General features: G+C 49.1%; 1 protein-coding gene across 3 annotated transcripts in view; it reads left to right on the forward strand.

The window, feature by feature from the left end:
* Positions 1-26504, forward strand: part of GNB1L (G protein subunit beta 1 like) — a 70060-nt gene that overhangs the window by 13709 nt on the left and 29847 nt on the right. For 2 of the 3 annotated variants that reach the window (XM_036104228.2, XM_078060623.1), the window contains exons 3-5: positions 14304-14449; positions 14936-15066; positions 22129-22291. In XM_036104228.2, the coding sequence (XP_035960121.2) occupies positions 14304-14449; positions 14936-15066; positions 22129-22291 (440 nt within the window). The remainder of the gene's footprint in view (positions 1-14303; positions 14450-14935; positions 15067-22128; positions 22292-26504) is intronic. The other variant, XM_036104232.2, reaches the window with a different exon arrangement.

The following is a 26504-nucleotide window of genomic DNA, read 5'->3' on the forward strand; positions in this document are numbered from 1 at the left end:
TGGCATTAAATCTGTTTAAAGTCACCTAAGTAGAATTAGAAATTGTCTCTAAGCCAGAAAAGTCTAAGCAGGAAACTGGGTTTTCATAATGTGTTAGCAGTAACTCCAATTGACTGTAGCTTCAGAAAAAATAGCACAATATTGTCTAATATATTTTATTTGAAAAACAGCATCCCAGAAAATGGCCAAGAGAGCAGTGGCCCAGTGCGTTAACTTGTGCACAGAAGCGTGCTTGAGCCCTTTTCTCTTCTTATTAATGTCTTATGTGATTAGCATTGTACAGTTGTCTCAGTCGTGAACCAGCACTGGTACATCATTACTGACTTAAGTCCATATTTATTCAGATTTCTTGAGTTTTTACCTAATGTCCCCCTTCTGTCCCAGGATGCCATCCAGGGCATCACATTACATTTAGTTGTCAGATGTCCTTAGTCTCCTCTGGGCTGTGACAGTTTCTTAGGCTTCCCCTATTTGTATAGCCTTGACAGTTTTATGGGGTACCAGTCAGGTCTTTTGTAGAATGTTCCTCAGCTAGGATATGTCACGTGTTTTTCTCACGATTAGACTGGGGCTGTGGGTTTCCGGGAGCCAGCCCTCAAAGACAAAGCACCATCTCATCACATATTAATGGTACATGCTGTCAAAATGACATTACTGCCTTGGTCACCTGGATGAGGTAGTGGTTGTCAGGTTTCCTCTCTGTGAAGTTAGTCTTTTCTTTCCCTTTCAGACTGTCCTCTTAGGAAGGAAATCAGTATGGGCAGCCCCTCACGAGGGGTGGAAGTTCTGCTGCACATCATTGAGGGCTGAGTATCTACACAAATTATTTGGAATTTTCCTGCATGCAAGATTTGTCTACTCTCCCCCGTTTATTTATTTCTTCAGTCATTTTATTATATCAGTATGAACTCATGAATATCTTCTTAATATCGTTACTATGAAATGTACTTAGAGTGAGTACTTAACACCTGTCTACACCAGCACCACCACAATCCCAACATAGAAACTGATCCATTACCTCAGAACTTTCCTCCTGCTCGCCCTCAGTGGTCAGCCTCTCCCTCCACCCCTGGCCCCCAGCCACTGCCCACCTGTGCTCTCTACCTAGTTGGGCCGGAATGCCATATAACTAGGCTCATATTGTGTGTAACCTTTCACTCACCATAATTCTCTGGAGATCCATCCATGTTGCATTTTTCAATAGTTAGTTCCTTATTATTGCTTAAGAGTATTCCATTCACCTATGGATGTTCATTTGGGGCAATGTGAACAGAATTGCTGTACACATTCATGTATAGGTTTTTGTTTGCACATCAATTTTCATTTGTCTAGAATAAATATCTAGGGGTAGGATTGCCAGGCAATATGATACATGTATATTTCATTCAATAAGAAACTACCCAACTGTTTTCCAGAATGCTTGTACCATTTTGCATTCTTACGAACAGTGTATGAGAATTCTGTGCTCCACATTTCCATCACCAAAACTTGGATTTGTTCTTTTTTTTTTTAAGCCATTCTAATATTTGTGTTCAGTTCCATTTCATTTAAACTGTCAAGCTTATGTGCACTGAGTTGTTTATAGCATTTCCTTAATGTTTGTTGTGTCTCGAGTGATAATCCTTCTTTCATGAGGATAGTTTGTTTCTTCTCCCTTTTTTTTGTAGTTCTTTGTCTAGAGATTTATCAATTTTACGAATCTTTCTAAAGAACCAATCTCTCGTTTTGTTGATATTCTTTATTGCTTTACTATTCTCTATTTCATTTGTTTCTGCTCTATCCTTATCATTTCCTTCCTTTAGCTTGCTTTGGGGCTTATTTTGCACCTCTTTTTCTAGTTTCTTAAGGTGCAGACTACATCATTGATTTGAGACCTTTCTTTTTCTAATGTAGGCATTTTTTTTTTTTTAAGTAATCTCTACACCCAGCATGGGGCTTGAACTCATGACCCTGAGATCCAAGAGTCTTATGCCCTACTGACTGAGCCAGCCAAGTACCCTGAATGTAGGCATTTAATGCTATGTGTTTTCCTCCATGCCCCCCTTTAGCTGCATCCTACAAATTTTGATTATTTTGTTTTTCATTTTTATTAAGTGCAAAATATTTTCTGATTTCTCTTGGGATTACTTACCTCTTTGACCAATTGAGTATTTCAAAGTATATTGTTCATTTTCCAAATATTTGGAGACTTTCCAGTTACCTTTCCATTATTGATTTCCAGGTTAATTCCATAACGTTAGTGAACATATTTTGTATGCTTTTGTTTCTTCTTCATTTTTTAAGGTTTTGTTTTATGACCCAGGATATGGTCTATCTTGATGAATATTCCATGTGCATTTGAGAAGAATGTGTTCTTTTCTGTTGGGTAGAGTATTTGCTTAATGTCAACGAAGTCAAGTAGGTAGATAGTATTAGGATTCTGTATGACTTTTTGGCCACTTATTCAACTAATTACTAAGGAGGAGTTTAAGTCTTAGCTATAATTATGTATTTGTTTATTTCTGCTTTCAGTTCCATCAGTTTTTCCTTCATGACTTTTGAAGTTCTGTTGTTAGCTGAATATATATTTAGGACTCTTATGTCTTTTTGATGAATTGATACATTTTATTATTTTGTATCTTTCTTATCCCTGGTAATATTCCTTTCTCTGAGGTCTACTTTCTGTGACATTAACATATCCTTTCCAGCCAACTTTTTTTTATTGTATGTATAGTAATTCTTTTTCATCTTTTTACTTTTAATCTGTTTTTATATTTAAAGTGGGTTTCTGCCAGATAACTTACATTTGGGCCTTTTTCAAAAAAAATAGGTTATAATTGTTAGATCTGATAATTAACATGTTGAGAGCATTTACATTTATTGTAATCATTATTATGATTCTATTTTGGTCTACCATTTTGTTGTTTTCTCTTTTTCCTCTGATTTTTTTGGTTCCTCTCTCTCCTCTTTCCTGTCTTCTTTTGATTTATTTAAATATTTTCAAATGCTGTGTTTAAATTTTTCTATTGGCTTTTCAGCTATATCTCTTTGTATTATATGTTTTTAATGGTTCCTCTAGAGATTGCAGTGTACGTTCTCAACCTTTCACAGTTTTCTTAGGGTTAATATTATTTTTCATTTCAAGTAAAATATAGAAGCCTTACAATCATATAGGTCCCCTTACCCTCCTGCCTTCATGTGATAGCTGTTGTATTGAAAACCCTACCAGACAGTGTTATCGTTTTAACAATATACATGTTCACTTAAGAGGTGAACATTGTCTTTTTTTTTTTTTTTTTTTTTTTGAACATTGTCTTTTATATTTACCTGGATATTTACTATTTCTCTTCCTCTGCCTTCTTGAAGTTCCACATTCCCTTCTGAGTATCATTATTTTTGAGCTGTAGAACCTACTTTAGTATTTCCTTTAGGCCACATCTGCTGGCAAGAAAGTCTCTTAGTTTTCCTTCATCTGAGAATGTCTATTTTTGCCTTCATTCCCAAAAGAGAATTTACTGGATATAGAGTTTTTTTCTTTCAATACTTTAAAGATGTTCCACTGTCTGCTGGCTTCCATAGTTTCTGATGAGAAATCCACAGTAATTCAGATTATTATTTCCCTATGTATGTGTCATCACTGTCCAGATTTTTTCTTTATTATTTTTCAGCAGTTTAATTATGATGTGTTTGTTTGTTTTTAAAGATTTTATTTATTTATTTGACAGAGAGAGACACAGCGAGAGAGGGAACACAAGCAGGGGGAGTGGGAGAGGGAGAAGCAGGCTTTCTGCTGAGCAGAGAGCCCAACGCGGGGCTCGATCCCAGGACTCTGGGATCATGACCTGAGCCGAAGGTAGACGCTTAATGACTGAGCCACCCAGGCGCCCCTAATTATGATGTGTTTAAATACGGTTTTATCCTGCTTATGGTTCATTGAGTCCTTAAATCTATAAATTTTTGTCTCTTCCCAAATTTGTGAAATTTCAAGCAGTTATTTATTCAAGTAATTTTCCTGCTCCATTTCTTTCTCTTCTTCTCAGACTCCAGTTACACGACCTCAGACCTTTTACTGTTATTCCACAAGTCCCTGATGTTCTAATCATTTATTTTAATTTTTTTCTTTCTGATTTTATATTAGATAATTTCTGTTGACCAATCTTCACGTTCATTGGCTCTTTCCTTTATCATCTCCCATTCCATTATTGAATTTTTTTTTTTGTTTTGGATATTGTATTACTCAGTTTTGAAATTTCCTTTTTAAAAAAATTAACTTATGTTTCTCTGCTGAGAACTTTCCTTCTGTTCATTTCAAGTATGTTTACCTTTGCCTCATGGAGCATAATTATAAAAGTTGCTTTAGAATCCTTATCTGATATTCCCAACATCTGAATAGTCTCAAGGTTGGCATATATAGGTTGACTTTTCCCTTGAGAACTGCTCTCATTTTCTGGTTCTTGGTATGTTGAATAATTTTGTATTATTTCCCAGACATATCCTGGTTGAGTGTTACATGGAGTCCTCTGGAGAATGTTGAATTTTGTATTAGCAGGCAGTCAACCCAGTTAGAATTGCCACACAAGTTCTGTCTTGCCCTTTGTGGGCTATGGTTTTAATCTCTTTTCAGTTTTCAACACTTTTGAGAGGCTCATTTGGGTCTATCCCAGGCTTATGAAACTCAGTAGTGAGCGTGGGACTTTTATGGGTTCATTCACAGAATTAAGAAACCTTTTTCTTTAGCTCTTTCCTCTCTGCAATTCTCCCCCCAACTCCACACACTCCATCCAGCAGGATCCCCTTTTCTTGGTTCCTCTGGCCAAAAAGACAGAGGTTTCTCTCAGAGTCACTTCTCCCACACACTGTGTCTAGGGCCCATTCTTGGGGCAGTGCTCAGAGAGAAGAGAAAAAAAAAACCCATCAGGGATTTCCTCTCACATTCTTTAGACTTTTTCTCTGTAAAGTTGTCCAGAAACTAGTCTAAGTTTTAGCCACTGCTGCCTTGCAGCTATGCAAGCTGGGCCTACCCCAAGGCAATGCCCCAAGACATACTAATGAAAATGGGAAACTCATTCCCATACAGGTCACTTCTCCAAGGTTTTGCTTGCCTCCAAAATCTGCCTGTTATTGTTCGCTTTTCAGAGTTTTTAAGTAATTGGTTTTTATATTTTGTCTAGAGTTTTTAGTTGCAGTCAGCCAGAGAGAGAGAGAGGCTATAGTGAATTTATTTCATACTGGCCAGATCCAGAAGCCTGTCAATGTAGTTTTAAATTACATTTCTCCATGAGTCATGTTAAGCATCTTTTTATATGTTTAAGGGCCATTTTCATTTTTTGTGACTGTGAATTCATGTCTTTTGCCCATTTTCTGTTTGGTCTTTAGACTTTCCTTAATTTTGAAGATTTCTGTATATTCTAAAGTTATTAGAATTTTATCTCTTTTGACATGCAAAAGTTTAAAAATGTCTTAGGTATTTTATCTTCTAATTGGTATTGTGAATGGAGTTTTCTCTAAGAGGTTATTGTTTGTGCATATGGAAGCTATTAAGTTCTCTTTGTTAGTCCCCCACCCTGCTACATTACTAAATTTTTTTTTAATGCTTGAATTTGTTTTATTATTGATTATCCAAGGCTCTCATGTATATCATCATGTCATCTGGAAAATAATTTAATGTTTTCTTTTCCAAGTCATATGCCTTCAATTGATTTTTCTTATTTAATTGCATTGGCTTAGACCTCCAGAAGTTTTGAATAGTAGTATAGATATGGGGTATTCTGATCTTAGAGGAAATACCTCCGATAATTCTTCATAAAGTAATGTGTTGACCTTAGAAGGAGGGGTGCGTGTGTGTGTGTGTGTGTGTGTGAGTATTTTAATTTTAAGAAACCCATCAGTTTCTCTTTGGTTAGTTGGGGTTTGTTTTGTTTGGTTTTGTTTTAAGATTTTATTTATTTATTTTGAGATAGTGAGAGAGAGACAGCACGAGTGAGGGGGAGGGGCAGAGGGAGAGGGAGAAGCAGATTCCCCACCGAGCAGGGAGCCAGGTTAAGTGTTTTAATAAAAACCTAGGTGCCCTGGTTAAGTGTTTTAATAAAAAGTGGGTATTGAGAGGGGCACCTGGGTGGCTCAGCCAGTTAAGCATCTGCCTTCAGCTCAGGTCATGAGCCCAGGGTCCTGGGATTCAACCCTGGGTTGGGCTCCCTGTTCAGTGGGGAGCCTGCTTCTCCCACTCCCTCTGCCGCTCCCCTGGCTAATGCTCTCTCACTCTCTCTGTCAAATAAATAAATAAAATCTTAAAAAAAAAGAAGGGTATTGAGGGGCAACTGGGTGGCTCAGTCAGTTAAGCATCCAACTCTTGATTTTAGCTCAGGTCATGAACTCAGGGTTGTAAGATTGAGCCCCGTGTTGGGCCCCATGCTGGGCATGGAGCCTGCTTAAGAATCTCTCTTTTCTGCCTCCCTCTACCCCTCCCCTCCCCTCTAAAAAAAAAAAAAAGGGTATTGAATGTTGTCAGAAGTTTTTTTTTTTTTTTTTTTTTAGCATCTATGGAGATAAATTATATGACTTTTCTCCATAGATTTATTAATATGGTGTATGACATTAATGGATTTCCTAATTAAACTAACCTTATGGGCGCCTGGGTGGCTCAGTTGGTTAAATGTCTGCCTTCGGCTCAGGTCATGAGGGTCCTGCGTTGGGCTCCCTGCTCAGTAGGGAGCCTGCTTCTCCATCTCCCTCTGCCCATCCCTCTTGCTCTCTCTCACTCACGTCTCTCTCTCTCTCACACAAACATGCTCTATCTCTCAAATAAATAAATAATTAAGAAAAATAAAAAACAACTACCCTTGCATTCCAAGGATAAATTCCACTTGGTCATCATGTATTATTTCTTTAATTTGATGTTGTATTTTGTTTGCTTAATATTTTATTTACTATTTTTATATGATATTCATAAGTGATACTGGTCTCTACTTTCCGTCTGGTCAAAGCTTTAAATATATCTCATGAATTCTGGCTTGTAGTGTTTTTCATTGTCGTTTTTAAAATTTGTGGATGAAAAAAATAATAATAAAATAAAATTTGTGGATTAAGTACTTCCCCTTTCACCTAAAATTTGTTGTTTAATAAATGGTTTTAAATTTTTAGTTGGGAGGACATTTTAGTTTTTATTTTGTTAATTTATGATTTAACTGCACTGTGGTCATTGTATATGTTTATAATATTTCCTTATGGGACTTACTGATGTTTTCTTTGTGACCCAGTATATAATTTTTACACATGTTCACATGCACTTGAGAAGAAGGTGTCATCTCTGTTATCAGAGTGTAAAGTTCCATGTGGATCCATAATATTTACCCCATGGAGTCTTCTATCTCCTTACTATTATTATCGACTTGACTTGTACTGAGAGCAGTAGTCTATCATGTTCTCCAATTATTGGTGAGTTTTTTCTGTGATTCCTTGAATTTCCTGTAGTTTCTGTTTTATAAAGGTGGTGTTTCTGTCATTTAAGACATAGGTATTCAAAACAATCATATATTCATTGTGAATTGCAGCTTTCAGTATTGCAAAGTGTGTGGGTTTGTCAATTCTAATACTTTTTGGCTAGAATTCAACTTTTTTGACATCTGTATTTCACTGCTCTTTTATTGTTTCTATTTGTCTGAAATACCTTTGTCCATCTCTAGTTTTAGCCTTTTGGAATCACTTTAACGTTTTTTTTAAAAAGATTTATTTATTTATTTTAGAGAGAGAGAGCGTGAGTGGGGGGGACGCACCGAGGGAGAGGGAAAGAAGTCCCAAGTAGACTCTGCGCTGAGCGCAGAGCCCGACATGGGGCTCAGTCTCAGGACCCCGAGACCACAACCTGAGCCCAAACCAATCAGACACATAACTGACTGCACCACCCAGGCACGCCCCTCCCTTTTCATATTAACTTTATAATTTAAGTATTCTGTGTATGGTCTTTCATCAGATATATGTGTCATGAATATTTTCTCCCGTCTACAGCCTCATTTTTTACATCCTTAATGTCTCTTAATGAGAATTATGATTTTGAGTTTCATCCATGTGAGACTGGAGTTTATACATTTTCAGTTTTGTGGAATATCCTATTATATGAATGTTTTATTCTTTTCTACAGTTGATGGTCATTTGGGTTGTTTCTAGTTTTTATTAGCATGCATAATATTGCTATAACATTCTTGTACAAATTTCTTCTTGTACATATATGAGAATTTCTGTAAGGTATTTATCTAATAAAGGGGTTGCTGCATCAGAAGGTGTGTGAACTAGTCCCAGATTGTGTTCCAAAGTGATTTTTTCAATTTATGCTCCCTCTAGCATGGTAAAGGGTTCAGGTTGTCCCACATTGTAGTCAACATTTGACAGATTGTTTAATCTTTTGCTAATTTGCTAGGAGTGTAATTATATCACATTGTGGTTTTGACAGCCATTTCCAAGATTATTAATTAGGTTAAATACCTTTTCATATGTTTATTGGTCATTTATGTTTCTTGTGATATATCTGTTCAAATCTTTTGTTTATTTTCCTTTTTGGTGTTTGCTTTCTTATTGTATTGATCTGTATGTTGTTTATTCTGGATATGAGTCCAGGGTGGGTTTGTCTTCCTCCCCCTCCTCTAGAATGCTTTTATAATTTCAAGCTTACGGAAAAGTTGCAAGTATAGCATAGTAAATACTTACATATTCTTCACTTATGTTCTTCAGTTGTTAGCATTTTGCCACATTTGCTTTACCTCTCTGTATGTAGATAGAGATTGAAATTTCTTTTTCTGAAACATTTGAAAACTGTACAGACATCATGACATTTCACCCCTAAAACACTGTAGCCTGTGAATAAGGGCATTTTTCTAGGCAAAATACCATTATCCTGCCCAATAAAATTAACAATAATTTCATATTTTAAAAAATATGTATTTAGAGAGAGAGTGAGCATGAGCAGGCGGAGGGGCAAAGGGAGAGGGAGAGAGAGAATCTCAAGCCTACTCTGCACTGATGCCGGGATCCCGACCTGAGCTGAAATCAAGAGTCGGATGCTCAACTGACTGAGCCACCCAGGTGCCCCACAATAATTCCATATTATCTACAGTCCATATTCAGAAATTCCCCAGTTGTCCCCCCCACTTTTGATCCAATCAAGGTTCATGTGTTAGATCTGGTCAAAATGCCTCTTTAGTCTCTCAATTTAGAACCCTCACCCTGCTTTTTGCTCTTGTTTTTTCTCTTGATCTTGACTTTTTGATAAGTCTGAGCTAGTTGCCTTGTCCAGTATCCTGTAATCTGGATGTGTCTGATTGTTTTCAGCAAGTTGTTGGCACAGATGTACAAGGATGGTGCCGTGTTTTCTGGCATCACCTCAGGAGATAAGTGATGCCAGTTTGTTTACTATTGGCGGTGCCAGCTTTAATCTCATGGTGAAGGTGGTGACAGCCAGATGTCTCCATCATTAAGGAACATTCTCCTTCTGTGATCAGTCAATAATCTGTAGTGTAATACCTTGGCACAGTGCAAATCTCCTGTTTCCCAACAGCCTTTCACCCGGTTGGGTCCTTTTTCAAATCTGAGTGGTGATTTTTATGATCTCTTGCTCTCCAATTGTGATTTTAGTTCCCTCTTTTTATTTCTTTAAAAGCATTAAACATCTTTATTTTATATGCCTGAATGCTTTGCACTCTAGGGGTCTAGTTCTGCCTTTTGTTGTTTCTCATGGCTCTCATTCATGGTGCCATGTTTCCTTTTTTGTTTCTAAGAGTTTTGACTACTTGCATTTCATAGGGCTTTATCGGTGAATTCATTCAGGCCTGCGTTGAACATGGGCTCCTATGAGAGACATTCACAGACTGAAGTTTTGGAGACCTCCTAAGGTGGTGTAAATTAGGACTAAAGCCCGAAGGCGGGCACCTCTGGGTGTAGGTCTACTTCTGGTTCAGTCTAACACTGAGCATTTAGTCCTGTGGGGTCTCATCTTTATGGAGATGCTCCTATGAGATTGTCCACTTTGGGAGGGCCCTAAGCTGTCTTTCATAGACTCAGAGGCCTTGCTTAAGAACCAGAATTCTAGGTCACTAATGTAGCAGATGCCCTTAGGGCAGGTGCCAACTGGGGGCTCCGTAGACCTCACTACATTTGACTTCCACTTAGTGTTTGGCCTCTGAAGGTTCTAGACTTTTTTTTTTTTTTTTTTTTTGACAGCTTAGTGATGTACTGAAGATTTTCGGTCTTTATTTTAGTTGTTTTGTGGGCATCTATCCTGCTACAAAGTGGTGCCTCCCTAGTCTGTGCTGGTTATGGAATTCTTAGGTGCCTTATGGGGCTGCTGGAAACCATTCTGTGCTCTTGTGGGGCTCACTTATGGAGGGCGGGGAGGGCGGGGCCAGTACCTCTTGGGGCTCCGCTCCCCAGCCCTGGAGGTACTCGCAGCATCCCGTGCAGCCTGTCCTTGCACTCCCAGACATAGGCAGTCAGTGAGGCAAGACCCGGTGGGCTGGAGCTGGCAGGAAGAGTGCTTGGCTGACTCTGGTTGTGGCTTCCCCGCTTTGGCTCACTTCTCAGTGCTCCTTGTTGATTCCAAGCTTCTTTAAGGACCAGTGGTCCTGTTGCGGTAAAAGGAAAGGGTTCTGTGACTGAGTGCACGGTGGGTGCTCAGGGCTGACTCATGGGTCAGGCTGTGGTCTCTGGGTACCAGCTTCTCCCTTGGCCCTGCCTCCTCTGCGTTTCCAGTCTTTGGTGGTTTGCCTGCCTTCCCCATGAGGGGCACCCTTGGGGCCCATGGCTGCTCTGCCTGCCTCAGGTGTGTGTGGCTTGGTGGGAGGGTGAGAGCCAGGTGTAGCCTGGTCCCAGCCACCCATGTGCCTTCCCACAGGGGACCCTGCTTGCCCGGTGCTCCTCATGCCAGGAGGAGGGCTCCAGGCCCCTCTCTGTGGGGATGACCCTGAGGCCTGCCAGGCTGCTGCTTCTGAGGCAGGACGCAGGGGGGCACTGTCGTCCTCCATCCAGGGGCCGAGGGCCTTGGGGGCTTTCGGGGTTCACAGCATCAGTTGGAAAGGCTGTCAGGGTTGCACAAATTTTGTCAGATTGTCTTTCTTTTTAATTTTGAAAAGAATGTGTCTCTCTTTGACATCTCGAAGAGCAGGCAGAATCCGAAGTTGTGCTCGGTGGATTGAGTTTCATGTTCCTTTGCCCTCTGGGAGGAAAAGACGAGTGACAGAACAGGGAAACGAGGCAGCGGCGGGCGGCTGGTACCGTGCACTGGTGTTGCACAAGGGGCTGCGGCCTCCGCTCCGGGCGGCCCGCTGCCAGGGGAGATAGGATAACGTGATTATTCTCAATTAGATTAATAAAGAATAATTAGATGTCATAAATCAAGTAATCATAGGATATTGTCATGGGAAAAATATGTAGCTAGAATTAATTAGTTTTCAAATAAAGCGTTTATTTTAATTGCTTGAAATGATGGAGCCCTTAATTGCCGATGCATCATTTTGGCCTGAACATTTTGGTTGTTGTAACAACGTGACGGGTTTGTTCCCTGCAGTTCTGGGGAAACAATAGAGGAGAACTTGATTTCATCACCTCAGACCGAGCCTTGTGCTAGTGAGGTTCTGGAAACTCCCATCAGGCCGCAGGCAAGTGCCAAGTGTGGGCTGTGCTTCGGCTGGCGCTGCCCAAGGCCCCCATGCTGCCTGTGCGTGTGTGTGAGTGTGTGCATGCATGTGCGTGCGTGTGTATGCATGTGTGTGCCCTCTGTCCGTGTGCGCATGCGTGTGCATGAACGCAGCGTGTGCGCGCGTCAGCACTGCACCGTGGGAGCCTGTGCGGAAGTGGTCTGTAGGGCTCTGAGGCCTGGACCGTGGGGGTGGGATGCCCCCTGCTCCCCAGCCCTGGAGACCGGGGCTTTTCTGATGGGTTGAGGTGCTTTAGCAGGGTTCTGCATTCTTGGGTTTCTCCAGATCTGGGGCCCTGGAGCTGACCAGCTGTTCTGATAGCACAGACAGCCAGTAGCTTCGGAGGGCCCTATAGCTGCTCCTCTGAATTTTGTCCCAAGCCTGCCTGCCGGAGGGCAGCCTTGCAGGGTTCACCGCCCCGGCTGAGCAGTGTCTCCTGGCTGCTCACCTGTCCCAGGCCAGAGCAGGGGCCATGGGTCATGGAGCAGTATGGAGTCAGGTCTCTGTGCACAGGAGGCCGTCCTTGTGTCTGGGAAGAGTCAGTTGGTTTTTAGCGAAAGGTGAGAGAGGCTTTTGCAGTGAAAACCCTAAAAAAGAAACAAACAAACAGGGACTTGGCCATTTGTAAGCTCCATTCCCAGGGACCCCTTCCTTCTCTTTGAAACCCCTCGACAGAGGCGGGATCAAGCAGTAGAGCGGCTGCCTATGGTCTCTCACCAGTAAGGGTGAGCATCTGCCCCTTCCTGGCCCTAGCCCTTCAGTGTCTGCTTTGGGTCATTAGGATCTCAGCCCCAACCCTACTTCTAGCCCTCACATGGGCCCGGCCTCAGCTAGCCTGGTGCTGGCAGTGGCCTTCTGCCGGGTCTCTGCAGTGTTTCCCTGACTTCGGTGGTCTCCGGAGTCTCGGGTCACTGCCTGTCCCTGTTCCCCCCACCCCCCGCCCTGCTATCTAGGTGACTCAGAGCCCCCTGGCTTACAAGGCCCCAGCTGCCTTGACAGTGGCATTTCTCAGGTGCTTTGAACCTTTCGCTCTAGTGAAGCTATTCCGGGCTCTCTTCTGAAGAGAGAGAGAAGGAAAGGGTCTGGGATGGTTTCAACGAGGGGAGGTACAGGGCTTCCCGGTTGAGAGTGTGGCTGAAGCGGTGCCTGGACTGGTCTCCTGCTGGAGAAACCCACGCCTCTCCTGCCTCTGCGCCTGCATGTTTGCCTGTCTCGGCCTCAGCCCCCCTTCTGCGTGGGCCTCCCTGCTTGGCCTGGAACCCCCTCCAACCTCTGCCATCGGCCAAGGCTCCCTCCTGGAGGAATGCTATCTTCTCTGCTCCTGTTCTTTGCCCTGCCCAGTTCCTCTGGTGGCTGTGGCTCCCTCAGTGGCCGGGCAGCCTCTTCCCTGCTCTGTGTCCAGGCTGGAGAGGGGCAGGTGGGAAAGGGCCTCAGAGCCCAGCAGGAGAGGCCCTCCTGATGAAGTTGCTGCAGCTCCCCAGCAGTCTGCTCCTGGCCTTTCCCTCTGTACCCTCAGCCTGGCCTGGGACCTGCAGGCTGACAGATGTGCCCCCGTGGTCATTGGAGCAGGTCACTTCTGGTCTGGCAACCATCCCTGTCCCGTTGCTGGGGTGGGCTCAGTGGGGACACTGGGAGGCTTCTCCTTTCAGGTGGGTGGGCCCCACAGGACCAGTGATTTGAGGAAGGGTCACTCATCTGTGATATCAGTCCTCCTGGGGAGTGGCAAGGTAACTCAGTCCCTGCCCCTTGCCCACACACTAGTGCACCGGCCACTCTGCTTCTTGGTGGCAGCGTGCAGACTTCAGGCCTGAGTCTGAGGGGCCTGGGGTAGCTCACCAGACCATCCCCTGCCTCCTGTTTCTCCAACAGTAAGTGTGGTGCTGCCTTCTCTAAGGGTGGAGGTACAGGCCCTCAGGACCCAGTAGGTGGTGTTTGCAGCACATGTGAGAGAGAGCCTCCTCTTCATCTTTGGGTCCTGCTTGCTCTTCCAGCCCCCAGGGACCCCGCACACCTCTTGTCTGTCCATTGGTTCATCCCTTCAGTATGCACTTGCTGAGCAGCTGCTTTGTGCCTGGTGCCAGTGGCCAGGCCTGTGGTCTGGGGGGAGCAGGCCAGCGTGGGCCCTGTTCCCCGAGCTTGCTACAGGGCCAGAGTGGACAGCATGTCCTGGCATGTCATTGCTCCCCTGCAGGGAGGAGAGGAGATGGGCATCAGGAGGGAGGAAGGAGGCTGAATTTGCAGTACTCAGCCAGGCCCAGAGGCAGGACAGACACCCCAGGGTGTGTGGACAGCCCAGGCGAGGAGAAGGCAAACCGAGTGAGGAGGAGTCACTCCTCCTGCTGCTGCGGCCAGTGGGATTCAGGGAGTCAGAGGGTATAGCTGGTGGGTGGACAGCAAGCCCTGGAGGCCAGGGGCAGGCTCTTCGCAGGGCGCTGAAGGTGAGAGTGACCTCAGAAGGGTGTGGGCGCCACTGTGCCCACCCAGAGATGGTGCAGGTTGGGGCCACGGTGATGCCATTTGGGTGTAGAGGCCAAAAGGCAGGATGGAAGACAGGCTGAAGGGGGTGGGTAGCATCCAGGGAGGATCCGACTGCCTTCCTGAAGGACGACAAGTGGGTCACTCACACCCTTCCTTGGTCCCCAGGTGACTGCACCCCCACCCAGTATGGCAGCCTCCCCGCTCCCACCGCCAGACCCCCAGTTTGTCCTCCGAGGTACCCAGTCGGCGGTGCATGCACTGCATTTCTTCGGAGGAGCCCAAGGACAGGGGCGCCCACTCCTCCTCTCCGGGTGAGTAGCAGCGACCCCAACCCAACCCCGGGGGTTAGCCCAGGGTGAATTTAGGGGGCAGTGGGCTAGCAATGAGCCCGGGGCTCATTTGGGGATCCTAGTGACGGGCTCAGGCTGCCCATCACTCAGGCGGGCACACTGACTTTTCAGAACCCACTCGACAAGCTGTCCCTTGGGCCTGGCCCCCTCGGAGGAGGCAGGGAGCATGCCCTGATAGACACCACCCGGTTTACAGTGTCAGCAGCAGCCCCCTGTCCCTCTGCCTGAGGTGACCTAGAGGCTCCTGAGGGCCCTCTGCCCGCCATCCCTGGAAAAGGAACACTGTGCCACTTTTACCCGTAGTTCACATGGACAGCCGTCACCTCAACTAAAAGCCCCTGAATGAAATGCCCGGTCCACTGTTGTGGGGTTGCCAGGCCAGCCCTGCAGAGCATGCTGGGAATGTCCTCTGACACCTGTGCCTGAGCCGGTGCTTGCGCTTGTCAGAACAGGTCCCTGAGCGGGCTGGTGCACATCTGGAGCCTGCAGACGCGGAGGGCGGTTGCCACGCTGGACGGCCATGGGGGCCAGTGTGTGACCTGGCTGCAGACACTGCCCCAGGGGCACCGGCTCCTCAGGTGGGTCTTTTTTTTTTTTTAAGATTTTATTTATTCACTTGAGACACAGAGATACAGAGAGGGAGAGAGAGCATGAGCAGGGAGAGAGGCAGAGGGAGAGGGAGAAGCAGGCTCCCCTCTGAGCCAGGAGCCTGATGTGGGGCTCGATCCCAGGACCCTGGGATCATGACCTGAGCTGAAGGCAGACGCTTAACCATCTGAGCCACCCAGGCACCCCTCCTCAGGTGGGTCTTGGTGGCAGCGAGCCAAGAGGGGCCAAGAGCTTGCCACTGGAGGCTCTCGGGGTCTCCCCCAGCTGCCGGGGCAGCCCCTCCCCATGGCAGAGCAGTGTGATCTCTGCCCTTGGCCCGTCCGGAGGCCATGTCCGGGGACACTGGGTGCCCGGCACTGCAGCCTCTGTGACCACTGCTCTGTCCAGGCGGGTGCCCACTGAGAAAAGCCTGAAGAACGCACAAAACAACTCCGTCTGCAGCCCCACACGCCACCTGTGGCCTGAGTAGAGCCCTCCCTGGCCCGCCAGGGCTCTCCAGTGGCAAGAGCTAGGCGTCCATGGCTGAGCTCAGGGCTTCTCCTTAAAGGAGCCTCAGCTTCCCTCCTGGGGACCCCAGGGCTCTGGTGTTGCAACACCTGCTCTGACGGGTGGTCCCCTTCCCACGAGGTGGCGAGGCCTGGTCACCAGGGTGGTGCAGAGCCTGTGCCTGAAGCCCACCCACCGATTGGGCTTGTGCTCCAGACCCCAAGTGCAGCCACCCCCCGGGGCACTGGCTGGGCCACACAGGTGCCCAGGTCCATGGCATTTGGGCTGACTGGTGCAGGGAGAGCAGGAGATGGCGAGAGCAAGGTGGGGGTCTGGCACCCCTGACAGAGGATGCTGCACGTGCCAAAGCCACGGCGGACCCAGCTGTGAGCGGCTGTGAGCAGAGCCCAGAGGGGTCTGGCACTGCCACCATGGCCTTGTAGAGGTGCCAGGCTGGGGACGCCAGGCGAGAGGTGGGCCAGGAGGCAGCAGGAAGGGGCAGATGGGTGGGAGAATGAGTTTCTGTCTACCAAGTTTAAGTGAAACTTTCCTGAAAGCCCTGCAGGGCAGGTCTGTCTTCCTGCCGTGGACTCGGAGCCTGGACATCTAGGCACCATGGTTCCCGATCCCCAAAGGATGAGGCCTGTCAGGGACCCACCCTTCTTCAAAGCACTTTTGTGCCAGACATGCCGCTCCCACCACCCTGAAGGTGGCTCGCAGGTGATCAAAGGACCAGAGGTATCCAGGAGGGCGGTGGCCCCGGACACGTGTGCTTGCAGAGCCCCAAACTGGCCCCCTTCTCCCCCAATTGGTGTGGAAGGCCCTCCATATGGTTGTGGATTTTCCCTGATGTTTAGAATAGAGGTTGCATCCAAATACCCCACTAAACCGCTTGCACTGGGGGCTGCTCTTTGTAAACATTCCTCCTGAGTTCTCAGCCAAAAGGTCTTGGGCCCTTTGGTGCCTCCTGCCCCTCCAGGGCCCAGATGCCCTGGGCTGTTCTCAGGGAACTCCCAGCCCTGCGGTCTGCTCCTCAGAGAGCTGGCCTGACGTTGTGTGGGGAGGCAAGCGGCAAGGGCAACCTGTGAGTGAATGTTTGCTGGGCCTTCCCTTTCCAAGCTGGATGCCACTGCGGTAGCCCTGCTGCAGGCAGGGGCCCATGGGTCAGGAGGTCTGCGGCGCAGACCGTGCAGGGACTTGGAATGCCCAGGTGCGTTTACGTTGCACTAGAGGCCGTGCGCCCAGCTGTGTTTGGAAGCCAGGTCTCTGCAAAGTGGCCCTTGAGAAAGGAAGGTACGCTTTCATGTCAAGGGGAGGCTGGAGGACAGAAAGCTGGGAGTCAGGCTGAGCCTCAGGCGCCGCCCTCATGCCCGAGGGCACACCTGTGCCCAGTGACAGCCACCCAGGTGCTGTGTTTTATTGTGGCCTGTAGCCCCCTTGCAGAAAAGTGCACAGACCAAGTTTACAGACTGTTGTATTATCACAGAGTGAGCACCTGGGTAACCACTCCAAGTCAGGAGGCAGAACACTGACGTCTGCTCCGTTCTCGTCCCCAGGAGGCAGCCCCCTGCACCTCGTTCTTGCCTTACCACTTGGAATGTGCATCTCCAAAAAGCATAGACTTGTTAGGTCTGGTTTTTTTTCTTACTTAAAAAAAAGGGGCCATGCAGAACAGCTTCCTTTGTACGTGACTTCTTCCACTCAGCTGTACTTTGTGAGGTCCACGATGGTGTGTGTAGCCATAGGGCATTGTGTGGGATTTTTCTGTGTGGTATTCCACTGGATGTGTATGTATACCCAAATTATTTCTAATTCTACCTTCAGTGGAGATCTGGGTTGTCCACCTGGGGCTGAGAAGCTTAAGAAGACCCCCGACTGGGTCTCCGGGTGCCTGGTGCACACGTGTCTGCAGGTTGGACCCTGGACCCAGAGGTGGGGCGTCTGGGCCACAGGGTGTGCACACGTTGGGCAGCTCAGAGGGTGCCAGGCTGTCCCCAGTGCGAGTGCCCCCCCCCCCCCGCACTGCTCTCTGGGGCCTGGGCACTTCTGGGTGCAGCCTCGTTTGCACTTTCCTGACCACTTAATGAGCCAGCCCTCTTCTGCGTTTGTTATCCCCTGGGATAAAGTCTCCCTTCAATCCACATTTCTCTATCGGATTGACTACCTTTTTCTTATTGAGTTACAGGAGTTCTTTTTATATTCTAGAAATGGCTGATATTTTTATATCACCAGGTACTGCTCCCACAAAGTGGCTTATCGTTCTCACTCCTTAAGGATGTGTTAATGAGCAGAAGTTAGCCATTTAAATGGGGTCAGGTCTGCCATCTTTCCCTTTTGGCTGGTGCTTCTGTGTTGTGTGAAGGAGTCCCAGCAACAGGTCGTCAAGACCTTCCTGATCTCCCAGGAGCTTCAGTCGTGTTCCTTTTGAGCCCACACTGCATCTGGAATTGACTGTTGGTGAGGAGGAGCGTTCTTTGTTTCTGTATGGATACCCAGTGGTCCCGTCCTCCCTGCTCTCGTTTCCCCTCCAAGTTCAGGGATGTGGGCAGCTGAGGAAGTGGACAGTAGGGGGTGGCTTCCAGGCAGAGGTGTTGGAGCAGCATGCCCAGCGGCCAGAGAACCAGGGTGATGGGGGCGAGGTCTCAGAGGTGACTGGGGAGGTTGGGAGATTGGCTGCTTCATGCAAGCAAGTTTGTTGGTGGAGCGTGGCAGTAAATATCTTGAGGAAAATGGGAGGCAGGTTTGTCCCAGTCAGAGAATAGAGTCACAAACCTGAGAAGGAGGAAGGAGAGGAAGAAGCCTTGGGGCATCAGCATGAACTTGTGAGGTGTTGAAAATATATACACAAAGGTATACAGAAATACTTGTGTATGTATGTTTGCATGTGTGAGTGTGTGTGTGTGAAGCTTGTGTGTGTGAGTGAGGGGTGTGTGTGTATAAGGTATGTTTGCATGTGTGAGGTGTGTGTGAAGTATGTGAGTGTGAATGTGCATGAGGTGTGTTTGTGTGTCTGAGGTATGTTTGTGTGTGTGACTGTGTGTGTGAGGTGTGTTTGTGTGTGAGTGAGCTGTGTGTGTATGTGAGGTGTGTTTGCGTGCATGTGTGAGAGGTGTGTGTGTGTGACTGTGTGTGAGGTGTGTTTGAGTGAGCTGTGTATGTGAGGTGTGTTTGCGTGTGTGTGTGAGAGAGGTGCATTTGTGTGTGTGTATGAGGTGTGTTTGTGTGTGTGTGAGGTGTGTTTTGTGAGTGAGCTGTGTGTGTATGTGAGGTGTGTGTGTGAGAGGTGTGTTTGTGTGTGTGTGTGAGGTGTGTTTGTGTGAGTGAGCTGTGTGTGTATGTGAGGTGTGTGTGAGAGGTGTGTTTGTGAAGGTGTGTGTGAGGTGTGTTTGAGTGAGCTGTGTGCGTATTGAGGTGTGTTTGTGAGTGAGCTGTGTGTGTCTGTATGTGAGGTGTGTTTGCATGTGTGTGTGTGTGTGAGAGAGAGGTGCATTTATGTGATTGTGTGTGTGAGGTGTGTTTGCGTGTGAGTGAGCCATGTCTGTATGTGAGGTGTATTTGCGTGTGTGTGTGAGAGGTGCATTTGTGTGAGTGTGTATGTGAGGTGTGTTTGCGTGTGAGTTGTGTATGTGAGGTGTGTTTGCGTGTGTGTGTGAGAAAGAGGTGCGTTTATGTGAGTGTGTGTGAGGTGTGTTTGCGTGTGAGTTGTGTGTGTGAGGTGTGTTTGAGTGTGTGTGAGAGAGGTACATTTGTGTGTGTGTGAGGTGTGTTTGCATGTGAATGAGCCGTGTCTGTATGTGAGGTGTGTTTGCGTGTGTGTGTGAGAGTGTGTTTGTGTGAGTGTGTGTGTGAGGTGTGTTTGTGAGCTGTGTATGTGAGGTGTGTTTGCGTGTGTGTGTGAGAGAACGGTGTGTTTATGTGATTGTGTGTGTGAGGTGTGTTTGCGTGTGAGTGAGCTGTGTCTGTATGTGAGGTGTGTTTGAGTGTGTGTGAGAGAGATGTGTTTGTGGGAGGTGTGTTTGCATGTAAGTGAGCTGTGTGTGTATGTGAGGCGTGTTTGCGTGTGTGTGTGTGAGAGGTGTGTTTGCGTGTGAGTGAGTTGTATGTGTATGTGAGGTGTGTTTGAGTGTGTGTGAGAGAGGTACGTTTATGTGTGTGTGAGGTGTGTTTGCGTGTGAGTGAGCCGTGTCTGTATGTGAGGTGTGTTTGCGTGTATGTGTGAGAGAGAGGTGCGTTTATGTGAGTGTGTGTGAGGTGTGTTTGCGTTTGAGTGAGTTGTATGTGAGGTGTGTTTGTGTGTATGTGTGTGAGAGAGGTGCATTTGTGTGTGTGAGGTGTGTTTGCGTGTGAGTGAGCTGTCTGTATGTGAGGTGTATTTGCGTGTGTGTGAGAGAGGTGCGTTTATGTGTGTGTGAGGTGTGTTTGCATGTGAGTGAGTTGTGTGTATGTGAGGTGTGTTTGTGTGTGTGTGTGTGAGAGAGGTGTATTTGTGTGTGTGAGGTGTGTTTGCGTGTGAGTGAGCTATCTGTGTGTGAGGTGTGTTTGCGTGTGTGTGAGAGAGGTGCATTTATGTGAGTGTGTGTGTGAGGTGTGTTTGCGTGTGAGTTGTGTGTGTATGTGAGGTGTGTTTGTGTGTATGTGTGTGAGAGAGGTGCATTTGTGTGTGTGAGGTGTGTTTGCATGTGAGTGAGCTGTGTGTGTATGTGAGTTGTGTTTGCATGTGTGTGTGAGAGAGGTGCGTTTGTGTGTGAGGTGTGTTTGCGTGTGAGTGAGCTGTGTATGTGAGGTGTGTTTGCGTGTGTGTGTGTGAGAGAGAGGTGCGTTTGTGTGTGTGACTGTGTGTGAGGTGTGTTTGCGTGAGTGAGCTGTGTGTGTATGTGAGGTGTGTTTGCATGTGTGTGTGTGAGAGAGGTGTGTTTGTGTGACTATGTGTCTGAGGTGTGTTTGCGTGTGAGTGAGCTGTGTGTGTATGTGAGGTGTGTTTGCATGCGTGTGTGTGTGTGAGAGAGGTGCGTTTGTGTGTGTGACTGTGTGTGTGTATTTCCTGGCTCTGGCGAGAGGGCCTGGCGGCAGCAGCACCTCACAAGAGTGAGCACACCAGCACCCAGATCTTGGTTTGCAAATATGTCTCTGCACTGGAAGGAACAAGGATTCCTTGGAGAAATGATTCCGGGTCTGGACTTTCTTGCTGATGGACACGTGTCAGAAGGACTCCAAGCCAGCTCGAAGGGGGTCCCGTTGGCCAACCTGGGATGGTTTGAGCACAAAAATAAATAATATGAAGTGTAGATGACAACCCACTGAGTAATAGAGGAACACGTAAGTCCAAACTGATGGCAACAGAGAGAACAGAAGGAGAGGGAAACATCCATTCTTCCTGTAGGATAGCATCTCGTAAATGAAGGAGGTGGTGGGCTTGGGAGTCCCCTGCCAGTGGCTGGGAAGGCCTAGTGGTCAGGTGGGCAGCATCTCTGTGCACCAAGGCCGAGCCGTTTGAGGGTTAGGGTACAGACTGACCACCTGGGGTCTGATGTCTCTTAAAGGTATTTTGCTTTTAACTTGGCAGTATCGAGTGAACACACTTTTTCACAATGCTGCAGGTCAGCTCCTATCTGCCCTCCCTTTGGGTGCCGTGTGCCAGACATTTGTCACAGTCTGCAGTACATCTTGGGAGCCTGACACCCTGATTGTTTTCTTAAAGTATACACACTAAAGTTTGCTCTTTGTGCGGTGGTTCTGTGGGCTTGATGATGTCCACCATCACGTCAGTGCCACCCCAGGGCCACACAGGGCAGTCAGCACCCTGCAGAACCTCTGTGCTGCCCCCTGTAGGCGGCGACCCCAGTCCTCCCCGTGCCATCATGCCGCCCCCGGAATGTCCCACCAGGGGAATCATGCCATTGGTGGCCTTTTGGCTCTGGCTTCCCTCGCTTAGCAGAACGCATCTGATATTCCTGCGGGTTGTAGCATGCGTCCCAGTTTGTCCCTCTCTACTGCTGAGTGGAATTCTGTGGTGCAGATGCACAACGGCTGGTTCCCCAGCTTGCTGCTGAAGAGTCGCATCCAGTTTGGTTTGGGTGGTTAGGAACAGAGCTGCTGTAAACATTTGTGTACGGGCTTTTGTGTGAATATAGGTTTTAAATTCACTTGGGAAAATGTGTGAGGGTGGGGTTGCTGGGCTGTCACAGTTAAATCACAGAGGGAAGGAGGAGGGTGAGCTCACACTTCGGCAGCATGGGGAGTGGCAGGAGGAGCACGGGAGGCTGGTCATGGGGCGTGTGTCGCAAAGCTCCCTGGAACCTGGTTGACGTTGCCCCCTTGGGATAGCCCATGAATGTGTCAGGCATCAGGCATCTTGGATGCAAAGCCCTTCCTTGGCTGAGGTGTGCCAGCCAGGTAAGCAATACCATCTGGGTCCCTCTCTGGACGGTGTCCCCTGCCTTCCTTCGGTGTCAGGCTGGCCCAGCCAGCACGCCAGCATTTGTCCAGGTGGGACACCCAGTCTGCCACCTGGGAGGCTCACGGCCTGTCTCCTCTTGGTTTGGCAGTCAGGGCCGGGACCTGAAGCTGCGCCTATGGGACCTGGCAGAGGGCAGAAACGCCATCGTGGACTCTGTGCCCCTGGAGAGCATGGGCTTCTGCAGGAGCTCCGTCCTAGCCGGGGGTCAGGAACGCTGGATGCTGGCCATGCCAGGGAGAGGTAATGACGAGGTGAGTGCCAGCCCGCGTGGTGCCTGGCTCCACGAGCTGCTTGCACTTGGTTCCCCTAAATGGGCATGCTCATCCTAAGCACCTGTTACAGGAACGCTGTGCCCGCCACAGGAGCCCCACAGAGTGCCGGATTGCAACTCCAGGGGCCTTGGTCTGGCCACCTGTGGGGTGCCTGGTGGCGAGAGTCAGGAAGGAAGGCCCCAGCACCCAGTACTGCATGGCAGGAGGAGTGCAGGGGGAGAGACTGCCTGGAGAGGTCCTCTGAGGACTTAGGAGCAGGCATGCATGGAGGGAAGTCCCGGGCAGGCCAGCAGGAGGTGGTGGGAGAGAATCAAGGCCTTGTGGAAGTCTGGGCAGCAGGGGCAGCCTTTTGGGGAGCTGAACTGGGTTCTGGCATGAGAGGGCTCGGTCAGACCTGGGATGCTGGGGCTAAAGGCTGCCACTGGGATAGTAAGCGCGGAACAGAGGGGGCAGGTGGGCGTGATGGAGCCTCGGAGGTGACCGTCAGATGGAGCTCAGGCCAGAGTGGCCAGCAGTGGTTGGTGACGGGGATCTGGTCAGGCTGGACAGCGTGTCCACACCCCCAGAGGCAGAAGAGGCAGAGTCCACCAAGGGAAGCGGTGCCCAGGACATGGGAACCGGTGGTGGGAAGCAAGGGTGGAGGGTAAGGTAGAGGGTGACAGTGTGGCAGGAGGGGCCAGCGCTTGGGGAGCTGAAGGGAAATTGAAGAAGAAACCCAGGAGCAGCGATTGGACAGGCCCGGTTAGTGTGGGAGCATAGCTGCTCAGGGTCTGGGCCGAGTGGGGGGGGGCGGTGGGCAGGGGCTCTGAGCATGGGGCAGGGAGGGCTGGGGGCACACACATGCAGGGAGAGCGAGCCTCCTGTCTGCCACCCACGCCCACAGCTCCCCGTGTTCCCTGCCGGCCCCAAGAGGCTGCGTAGCAGGCGGTGCTAGGCAAGGACACGGGGCCCCGTGTGCACAGTGAGGTTTGGCCCCTACCCAAGAAGACTCGTTTGTCTTAAAGCAGATTCAGTTCATAAATAATGAGAGAGGAACAGGCATTTATTTGTTCATGATTGCGTTTAAATCACCAATTAGGAGCTACATACGCTTTTCTTGCCAATTTGCCAAAAACCTGTTAGAAGTTTTATTAATGTGAAAAGAGAGGGGTGTGCTTCCTCCCGGACAGCCGGGGCCAGGCAGCGCCAAGCCTTGCCCCTGCGCTGCCCGCCACGGAGCCTGGCCCTCCCTACGGACGTGGGGGTGCCGTGTGCGGCCCTCCCCTTCTCCGCCACTCCAGGCCTTCCTGGCTCCCCCGGGGCCTGGCCCCGGACACCCCTGTGTGCTGCTTGAGGTGTTCTGAACTGACTTGCTGGCTCCCTATCCGCCAGTGCAGGCGCCATCTGTGTTTTTCAGGAGCAGTCAGTCCGAGGACCTGGGATATCCTGGGAAAATGGTGGTTTTCCATGTTCCCACCTGGAATCTGCCTGGACTGAATCTGCTTGGAAAAGCATCGCTGGCCTGTGCCCAGACAACGCCTGGGGAGGACACGCTCCCACCCCGCTTGGCCATCTGGGTGGCCACACTTGCCCAAACCAAACATTTTACCTTCTGGAAACAGGTTGCAATTGAATGCCAGATGGAAAGCACACTGGTGTCTGTAGGAGGCTCCGAGCACAGGCATCCAGGGCCTTGCCAGAGCCCAGAGCTCTTCCTCGGACCCACAGCGGCCCCTGGGCTTGCCCTGGTCCTCAGGCCCTGGGTTTCCCGTTCTCCTGCACCCAGGATGTGGCTGTGGGTGCCACCACTCACACTTCCTCCCACAGTGTCTTGCTCAGGCTTCAGGGCTGTCCTGGTTTTCCCCCTCTCCTTCCCGAGCTGCCTTGCAAGGTGACTCACCCCTACCTGATCCCCTTGCCTTCACCCTCCTCCTCACTCACACCACCAGAGGGATCTTCCTGGGCCCACAGATTGGGAGAGGCCATCCCTCACTGTACCTGTGCGCCCTTGTGCCAGGCCATCCAGGGTGTGGGCCTGTGCACGCTGTGTCCAGTGATGTCTCTTTCTTCTGGTATCCCTCCCCCCACCAGCGCATGCAAGCAGTCAGGGTGGCTTCTCCCCCCAGCCCCCCAACCACCCAGTCAACATCTTTTTTTTTATATCTTAAATTTTTATATTAAAAAATTTTTTTTGAATTTTTTAGCAGGGGGAGGGGCAGAAAAGAGAGAGAATCTTTATTTTTATTTTTGAATTTAATTTTTTAAAAAGATTTTATTTATTTATTTGAGAGAGAGAGAGAGAGAACACAAGTCGTGGGCAGAGGCAGAGGCGGAGGGAGAAGCAGACACCCCGCTGAGCAGGGAGCCCGATGCGGGGCTCCATCCCAGGACCCCGAGATCATGACCCGAGCCTAAGGCAGACGCCTAACCGCCTGAGCCACCCAGCGCCCCTATTTTTAAAAATTTTTTTTAAAGATTTTATTTATTCATTTGACAGAACGAGAGCACAAACAAGGGGAGCAGAGGCAGAGGGAGAAGCAGGCTCCCTGCTGAGCCTGATGTAGGACTCGATCTCAGGACCCTGGGATCATGACCTGAGCCAAAGGCAGATGCTTAACTGCTCTGAGAGAATCTTAAGAGAGGAGCATTTCTTTTTCTGTTCTGTGGGGTGTCTGGCGTCTGGGGTGAGCGTGCCCTGGCTGGGGCTCACAGGCTTCCCATAGTGTCTACAGCCGCTTCTCAAGCAATAAGCCTGAAACTGAGCCACTGTGCCAAGGACACAAGGGCTCCGAAAGCCCCCTCCCCTTCTCCTGGATTTTCCCCTTACTTCTGGGCCATTCTTAGGTACCACTGTGTCTTGGTTGTCACATGACTTTTCTTGCATTTCTTTTTATTTCGCTAGAGCTTCTCCTTGAGCATTTTTGCTGTTCCAGGGGCTGCTGCTTCTAGCAGCCTCTTATTTCATGACAGTAATAACCGCTCATGTCACTGAGGGTCTTTTCTGTCTCCTTTGTGGGCAGTGGGGGCTGCAGTGGCTGGCATGGACACTGATCCTGCAAGCCCAGCAGACGGTCGGGGGGCCTGTCTGCATATGCTTACATATGTGCGTGCTTGTTTGTGGGGATGTGTACGTACTCTGCAGTGAGCCCCTCCCCTACGATACTGTGTGGGCCTCTGGCCTCACAGTCTCAGCCTGTGGGGGTGCCGCCCCCACGCAGGCCCGCAGCTGAGAGGACCAGGCCGTGACACTGGCTTTCTACCCTGCCTGCCATGTGCCCTCAGACGGACCCAGCGTGCAGGTAGCAGATCTGGGACTCCCACTCAGGACTTAATCTCAGGCCTTGGGCCGGTTCTCCCACGTGGGGTAGTTAAGAGCAGCCCAGCTCAGACCCACATGCCTTCAGTTCACTGGGCGGCAGACAGCACCTATCCCCTCTGCACCTCAGACTTCCTCTGCAAACCGGAGGATGTCCTCTTGTTGGCCAGGGATGATGTGTGGCTCCACAATGGCTGCACATTGTGTGACATTATCAGTACAGCCCCTCTTGCCCGTATCAAAGGGCGCCAAGGGCTTGTTGAGCCTCCCCCTCATGGCGCGGTAGAGCTGCTTCACACGGAATCCCCTCCACCTCCAAGCACCACAGGAGGGGGCGCCCTTGTCCCTGCTCAGTGGATGAGGGAGATGAGGCAGTAGGGATGCAGATGGCTGGGGGCCCAGTTTCTGGTCTGCAGTGCTCTGGTGCCCGAGCCTGCTCCTTGTGGCTGCAGCTGTGCCCTGCAGATGGCGTGGGGCAGAGCTGGGCCCAGCTCGGGTAGACAGGCCTGAGTGTGACCTGGCTGTGTGGACCAGAAAGGCACATCTTCCAGCCCGGGCGCAGGAGGGCCTGCACCTGCATTCAGGTGACACAAAACACCGTGGGGTGCTGGGACCAGTCAGGCCCCAAACAGAGTTCCGCTTGGGTGCATACCATGTTCATTTCCTAGGCTTGCTGGTGGTCCCCAGGGGTTCCCTGTGCAATTCTTTTTTTTTTTTTTTAAAGATTATTTATTTATTTGTTTGTCAGAGAGAGCACAGGCAGAGGGAGAGGGAGAAGCAGGCTCTCCGCTGGACAAGGAGCCCGACGCGGGGCTCCATCCCAGGACCCTGGGATCATGACCTGAGCCGAAGGCAGACGCTTAATCGATGGAGCCTCGCTGGGCCCCCACCCACCCC

The sequence above is a fragment of the Halichoerus grypus genome, chromosome 13, assembly GCF_964656455.1.
Source record: "Halichoerus grypus chromosome 13, mHalGry1.hap1.1, whole genome shotgun sequence".
NCBI lineage: Eukaryota > Metazoa > Chordata > Mammalia > Carnivora > Phocidae > Halichoerus > Halichoerus grypus.